This window comes from Mus caroli, chromosome 17, assembly GCF_900094665.2.
Source record: "Mus caroli chromosome 17, CAROLI_EIJ_v1.1, whole genome shotgun sequence".
Lineage (NCBI taxonomy): Eukaryota > Metazoa > Chordata > Mammalia > Rodentia > Muridae > Mus > Mus caroli.
In genome coordinates, this window is record NC_034586.1 from 37179340 (window position 1) to 37187386 (window position 8047).

An 8047-nucleotide genomic window follows, 5' to 3' on the forward strand; every position below is an offset into this window, starting at 1 on the left:
AGAGAGAGAGAGAGAGAGAGAGAGAGAGAGAGAGAGAGAGAGAGAGAGAGAGAGAGAGAGAGAGAGAGATATTGATTCTATCCAGAAGTTATGTGACTCTAGAGAACCCTGAATATATTGCAGATTTTGGTAAAACCAAACAGTATTGCTGTGACATCCCTGACCATATTTTTGGGAGGATTTTGAAAGGACTTTGGAACTTTGAGCTAGAAAAGCCATTGTATATTAAAAGATCTGAAGGAAGATTTAGGAGCTTGGAAAATAAGAATGTTGAACAGTACGGAAGAGAGAGGCCTGGTGTGTGAAATTTCAAAGGGAAGATTAAAGATTCTATTAGGGTCATTTCCTATTTTACTTTAAGATTCTGCAGTTCTTCTTAGCTAGGGCTGAAAAAAACAAAAAACCAAAAAACACAAAATCAGCTGTTACTAATGAGATACCAGAACTACTGAAGTAAAACTTTATGTTTTGGGGACTGTTGATGTTGGTCAGCTGGAGATAAGATTAGTGGTGATTAAGAAGTGACTATCATCATGAAGGTGAAATCTGCTGGAAAGTGTTTCCCTGAGAGCACAGAGAATCTGCATTCAAGATTATGTGGCCAAAGTTGTACCTTTGGCTGCCTTCTAGACTTGGCAATGTTACTAATTTTGAAGGCATGGAAGATTCATGGAAAATAGCTGAAGTTTGGCATTCTTAGAGGCCAGGAGAGGCCATTGATGAAAGTGAAACCTCAGTGGTAGTTGAAGGACCAGGACTGAAGGGGTCATGCAATGAATTTGAGACTTGGTACCAGAAAGAGAGCCTATGAAAAGCTATTCCTGAAAGTACAGCCCAGTTGCAGCAGCAGACCTCAGCATTTTGGAAATTAAAATACCATGCCACCACCACCAATAACAGCAACATCAGTGAAATGGAGCCAGCAGAGGTCTAGAAGACAAGCTGCCTGAGTCACAGGAGACAGAGATGGAGAGGTGATCCAAGCCATTTGGAAGAGCCCAGAAGGTCATGTGTGGGTCCCAGACACTGGGCATTGAGTTATTTAAACTGTTGGGATTCAGCAGTTGCTTGTTTCAGATTGTGATCATGCTGTGCTTCTTCCCTCTTGAAAAATACATTACATTTAATTTAGATTTTTACCAGAATGGACTACTGAAAAACTTTAAGCTTTTAGAAGAGATTTTGAATTTTTGAGGAGATTGAAATTTTAATGCTTTTGAATTTTTGATATTGTGGGACTTTTTAAAGTTATTTGTAGTTAAATTTGAGATCTTGGGGATAAATAAGAAAAAGAAGTTTGTGGCTTAAAAGTAATGCATATGGTTGTGTGTCAAGTTGACAAGGGGACAGCTCTACTGGTTGTTTTATGTAGCAGCTTGACAAAGTTGTAGTCATCAGAGAAGAAGAATCCTTAGGTGAGAAAATGGCTCCCTAAGATATAGATGTAAGTCATAGTTACTGATCAATGAAGGACTTCCCAGCTCATGGTTGTTGGGCCGTTCCTGGGTTGGTGGTCCTAGAATCTATAAGAAAGAGTGCTGAGCAAGGCACAGGAAGCATACAAGTAACACCCTCCATAGCATCTGTATCAGCTCCTGCTTCCAGGTTCCTGCAGTGACTAAGTTCCTGTCCTCATTTCCTTTGGTGATGAACAGCAACCTGGAAGTATAAACCAAATAAACTCTTTTCTCCCCACTTTGCTTTTTCTCATGATGTTTATTGGACAAACAAACCAACCAACCCTTGACTTAGACATCTGCCTATACCATATCTGGATCTTCTCTCCAATCAGCCATTCAATATCCCCTTAGCACTTTATTTTCTCTCTTAGCTTTGATAGGCACTATTTATTTTGGTAGAAGCTATTTGACAGTGGTCTGAATTGAGGCACAATTCTATAATTCTTGCTAATGCAGTCACCTCATTTGTCTGGAAATCAGCTGTCAGGGGTTCTGGGAAGAAAACTTTTGGAAAATTGTTCTCATTCTCCCTCAGGAACCAAACAAAGCTGATGTGCATGCAGCTCTGATAAAGTAATTCAAATAACTTTCTTGCCTCTCATTTATAGAGAAAGTATTTTTTTCCTTACCTGAGTATGATGTCCGACCACACTGTCATTTTGCTTTGGGCCCACACCAAACGGAACATCTTTGTATTCATTATACCATCCTTGGATTACTGAAGACCATGGTGCAAGGTAAGATGACATGAACAAATTCCCACCACATTTTAAATCTATGGGAAAGAAATAGACCAATCATTAAGGCAAGGCAGCAGGAAAGAAAAAAAGAGGAAAGAGAGAGAGAGAGAGAGAGAGAGAGAGAGAGAGAGAGAGAGAGAGAGAGAGAGAGACAGAGAGAGACAGAGAGGTCTAAACAAAGAAGATTTCCTGCTCTTTAAAGACATTGCTCACAGTGGCTTTTGATTATTTCATTAGAGGCATGCTTCAGACTTGATCATTCATCTGAACAGTAGCCACAGGCATTCAATTTGTGGGCTGAACAGCATATGAACTGCATAGATACAGAAGTCTTATTTCTAAGTAGCTTCTCTCCTTAAGTTGATTCATTGACACATTAAACTCTCCATACCTGTGTGAAAACGTGTGAGGGAGTGTGTAATATTGTATGTTTGTCTCATATGTAAGAAATGTTGATGTGAAGTCTTCAAAAAGAAAAAAAACTAACTTATTTAATTTCTCTTCTGTTCTAACTAGAGATTTTTATGTGAATTGTTACATATTTAGCATGATTGTTTTGTGTAAGCTTTCTTTATAGTCATTACTTACAAGTATAAAACAAACAAAAATAGAAGGAATAATATTTTAACATTTATTGGTCATGCCTTAAGTATAAATTTAAAATTTCATGAGCTAAATATTCTTCCAAGAATGGAGAAAAAAAACAACATTTAACACCCAATAAATAGATTAGTATTTTCTCAATCTCTGCAAATTCTAAATTACTTTATACTTTAACTGAATGTTAAAGCACTTAAAACTTTTTAAACACTATGTGATTAAAATAATGATAGCTAAGAAGTACAACCTTAGTAATGGATAATTAAATGATTTTCAAATTCATCCAGAGATTACCATTCCTAATGATTCAAGAAGTACTATATCTCATAGTGCATTTATTTATGTTCTCATACTTTCTATACTTCCTCTTGTAAAGATTATGTCTAATAATTTATTTTTAACTTAATATAATTATCAGCTACCCAGAATGTACATAAGTTGCTGTCACCAAAAATGAAGACAGAGTTTGGAACATACACATTGCTGTCTTACACAAGATTATGTATTTAAAGACGTCCTGTACTATACTGTGAGATCTGTATTCCACCAAATCAAAAACAATAAAAGAAGTAATGAAAGATAATGAAAATATTTGATATTTTCTGAGAAAAAAAGGAAGAATAAGTTGCTCAGATAAAATACATTTTTATAATTAAAAACATATCTTATAAACATGAACAAGCCACATCATCAGATAAGCTACCACTTATGTACATGTCTTTAATCTCAGCACTCTAAATGCAGAGGTCGGCAGATCTCCATGAGTTCAAGGCTAGCCTGGTCTACAGACTCTGTTCCAGAAAAACCTGGAATACAGAGAGAAACCCTGACTAAAAACAAACAAACAAACAAATAAACAATATAAAAACAAAAAGAAAACAACAAAACAAGGTAGATAAGATACTGGCTTAAAGGATCTAAATTTAGAAATACTAATTACAGAGGACTGCAAAAGCACCTGAACAGATAAGAGCCTATCCTGCTCCTTTAGCACCCTTGAATTCAACTTGTAGCATCCCTATGGGATGGGTTAAAACCACTGTAACTTCAGCTCCTAAAAATACAATGCCTTTTGATCTCTAGAGACTCTCTTCTGATTAAGCACATACATTCACAGGTGCATAAATATACCCAAGACACACATACCCATAAATAAAAACTAATAGGATAAAATTAAAAGGAGATTCTAATTTCAAGCCCCATCATATTACTTTAATTAGTAGTTTCATCCTTCAATCTTTAAAGGAGAGAAAGAGATGATCCCTACCGTGTTTCACTTGTGATCTATTTACAAGACACAAAGTTGGCATGGTCAGAGACATTTTTTATAAACTATAAAACAGCCAATTAGCATAATATGGAACGTCTCTGAGACATCTGGTCCAGAGATGTTTAATTTCTTTTAAAGGTCAGTATCAAAATAGGTGTTCACTTTGAAAAGTTTTGTTAAGACAATACAAGAAACTGGGCCCTCCTGTGTTATTGTCCATTCATACATAAGTGATTTTGAGTTCACATACTAGTTGTCCTGAGTTCTATAGGACTGTGACTGAATGTACACATGTCTGCCCATTGCTGAGCATTTACTTGAGCATCATGGTTCCATTCCTAGATAGAAAAAAAAAGGAGATAGCTATAAATAATAATACATCTTCAAAGACACATTATCTTTGCATGCAAGCTGGTAGAACTAGCTTATATCACTGCAAGATTTCTGTAGGCACCATATGGCCTTCATCATAATCAATAAATATAATAGTATATATCTAAATTTTTATGTTAGTGTATATACTACCAACTTTCATTGTGAAATTTATAATAAGCTTATTTTTACATGCTTTTCTTTCCCTTCTTCCAGAGCCTGCTCATCCTCCTATGCCCTCTCACCCACAGTTTCCCTTTGATGTCACACATGTTCTATTTCCTTCCTCTTCACATACCTTCCACAGAACCTTTTTCCTGTGTCATTGTCTGCTTCATTGTTTCATGACCTATATCCAAATTTCCTCCCACTTATGTATGCCATTTTCTATTTCAAAGAAATACAAGTAGTCTGTCTTCCCAAGACCACCAAAAATACTAAATTATTTAAAAGTATAATGATTTACTGAGATCACACCAGGAACCATAAAGAGTTTTCTCAGTTGCTGTATTACAAGGAGCACTAACTATGGAGGAAACACTAAGACTATTTTCACACCTGTAAAAAGTTACCTCATAAATAATATTTTTTCTTTTTACACGTTGAGTGAATTTAAAAGAAATATAGGCTTTAGATCTATATCCAAGTCAGACGACTTGTTAGATGAAAGGTCAAGTTCTGACCCTAGATTAAGAGATAGAGAGGCAATAATAGAGTGCCTTATCACTAAAGAGAAAAGTAAAAAGATTTATTTTTCATTCTGTGGCTGCAATTGATATAGCTCCATAACACCAGTGATTCACTGTTATAAAGGGAATTTAGTAAATTCTACTCTAATCATATCATGGCTAAGGACAAAGGAGAGAAAGAACTCTGATCTTACATGTCATAATATATAGACACATACATACATAGTCATGCACATGAACAAAACAATACATATTTTTTAAAAAATAGATGCTAAAATAGTGCCAGACTCTTTCAAACAACACAGATGCTATCACCAGACTCCAAACACAGCTCTCCAAATGCACTGCCCTGGTGTGAGCTCTCACCGTTTTTAGTAAGTCACTGACAGATGGAGAAACCATTCGTCTCAATTGGTTGTGCTGGCTTACAATCTCTTCTTGGACTGATATTTTAGTGGTTGAAAGTTTCTCAAGACTGTTTTCCTAGAGGGAAATAAAATGAAAGTCACATTAGTGTATGATAAGGTTACATAAAATGGTGAAAATGATGGCTAAAGTGAATGAAGTTCATTATTAAAGTGCTCAGACAATATTAGACATTGACCTAGAAACTAAAACTTAAGAACATCTGTTACTTTTCATTGGAAACATTTTAAACAGAAATTTTGAGAATAAAGCATGAATTCATGGCATGTCAAAGTGAAAGTAAAAAAAAATGTAAAAACATTTTCTAAGCAACAAATATCAAATTTTATTTTAGAAAAGTCTATAAGAATACCCATACATGGTAGAGAACCTTAAGTCATTCCCACACAATAAGGCTATAGCATGGAAGTTTTAAGAAATGAAACACTTAATTTATTATATATCTTTGAAAGAGATATCCAGACTTTAATACGGAGTTTGGAGGCTTGTGAGACTCTGGAGGTCTAGACACACTATATGTGTGGATTCAATTATCTATTACAGTAAGAGAATTTTTATATGTAATATGATTTTGTGATCACTCCAAAGAGATTTGTGATCACTCCAAAGAGTAATATAATATTCATGTGAATTTGTAGGCAATGGGTTCTTGAACTTCTTGAGTATTACTGGATTTACAATTTAATGAACACAAATAAACCTGTTGTTAACTCAGAAGCTGATATTTAGTTACACATTTTTGTGTTTGTGTGGGACAGGTAGGTAAAGTGATATAAGAATTGGCAGAGATATAAATACCCCTTGCTGATGGAAGTATACTTCAAATCCTCTCTTCTTCTACAGTGTAGAGCAAGATGTTAGTGCTTAATTATCAGTGGACAGACCTGCACATATATTTTATCTTAATTCTTTGATAAGTTGGTTCTCTTTCATGTAGTCCTTAGTTTTGTCAAATTTCTGCAGACATTTGCCACATAGATCTAATCGTACTGTATTGCCAGTATTTGCAAAATGTCTACATCTAGCTGTTTTTTATGTTATGAAAGCACCAATGAATGCCTTGAGCCAAGGACTTTCTCACAGCTAGTGATTTTTTTTACTTAACAAGTAGTGATTTTTAAAACAGAAAAAATGTATGTTTTTAAGTCGTTGTTGGAAATCCTCATATTTTATTATAAAGTAAAGTAACAATAACGTTCAGTATTTATTTATTGAGGAAAAGGCATAATTTTCTAAAAGTATTTGTATTTAACTAAGTGTATATGTTCGTATAGATGAGAAAGTGCATGTAGAGGCCAGAGGAGCATAGTAGATCCTTTGGAGTTGGAGTTACAGATGAATTTAGGCAAATTGAGATAGGTAATAGAAACCAAGATTACTTTGCAAGAGTAGTAAATGTGCTTATCCATGAAGGAATATCTCCTTAGATATTCCATTTCAACTGAAAACCATACTTAAGTTTGTTACCTTTCTAAAGACATACTATATGCTTTCTGAGAAAGCCATTATTATTTTCTGCTTTTTTCTACCTTCCTTGGTTACTGAAAACTCCAAAAGACAATAAGTGTGCTTCTCTTTCCTTGATAGACAATGGTAATATTTTTTAAAGAGATACTATTAACATGGAAATATAAGGATAAAAACTAGTTAAAGGGTTTATATTGGGTAGGTAATATGACCTAATAATTACAACAGCACAAATTTAAGGCAGGAATGGAAATGAATGTCAGGTTGATCAGTTCTTCATGATAACTCTCAAAGAAAACTTCATTCATCAAAGGTGACTCTGAATTGCTCTGCTATTTGTATCTTGAAATTCTCTGAAGAGATATCAGTAGACCAATGGAAAAAGTGAGAGGTGAGGAAGGAATGGAGGGAGAATAGATGGTTCAAATGTGCAATAAAATAGATTCAGTTTAAGAAACTAGCAATACCAACAACGTCAATAAACACCTATATTATAAATAGTGCCTAGATTTCTAATTTGGATATGGTAACAAAAAATAAATAAACCATGAACCTTATATTCCAAGACAAGTTTGTCCAGTAATTGGCACTCCCTCTTCTTGAAGAATTCCAGTTGTCTCCAATGCCCAGACCAGAGAAGAGTATGAGGGTACAGCAATGTGCAAGGCTTTTAACTTTTAGTAGCTTTCTAACAAGATGGGAAATATCTTTGCTAGTCCTACATACTCCATCATTTAAAAGGATGGCTAAGCCTCAGTGGTAATATCTAAATAAAAGAAAATATAATAAATAGTTAATATTTGGCTCATGTTTATTGTTTGCATTGTAGATTGTAGATGTACTTACAGCATTGTGTGAATGTTAGTGTGTGTGTGTGTGTGTGTGTGTGTGTGTGTGTGTGTGTGTGTGTGTGTCTATGTGCCTGAGGATCAATCCCAGGGATTTTTGCATTCTGGGCAAGTGTTTTTTAGTGTATCCCTAGCTATATTCTAGCAAACTTTTATAATTAAAAATAGACATATA

General features: G+C 34.7%; 1 protein-coding gene across 1 annotated transcript in view; it reads right to left on the reverse strand.

Annotated features, from left to right (window-relative positions):
- LOC110284058 (cysteine-rich secretory protein 3-like) overlaps positions 1-8047 on the reverse strand; it is a 47753-nt gene that overhangs the window by 13114 nt on the left and 26592 nt on the right. The window contains exons 3-4 of the mRNA XM_021149647.1: positions 4321-4408; positions 2090-2235 (exon numbers count right to left, since the gene is read on the reverse strand). Of these exons, the coding sequence (XP_021005306.1) occupies positions 2090-2235; positions 4321-4408 (234 nt within the window). The remainder of the gene's footprint in view (positions 1-2089; positions 2236-4320; positions 4409-8047) is intronic.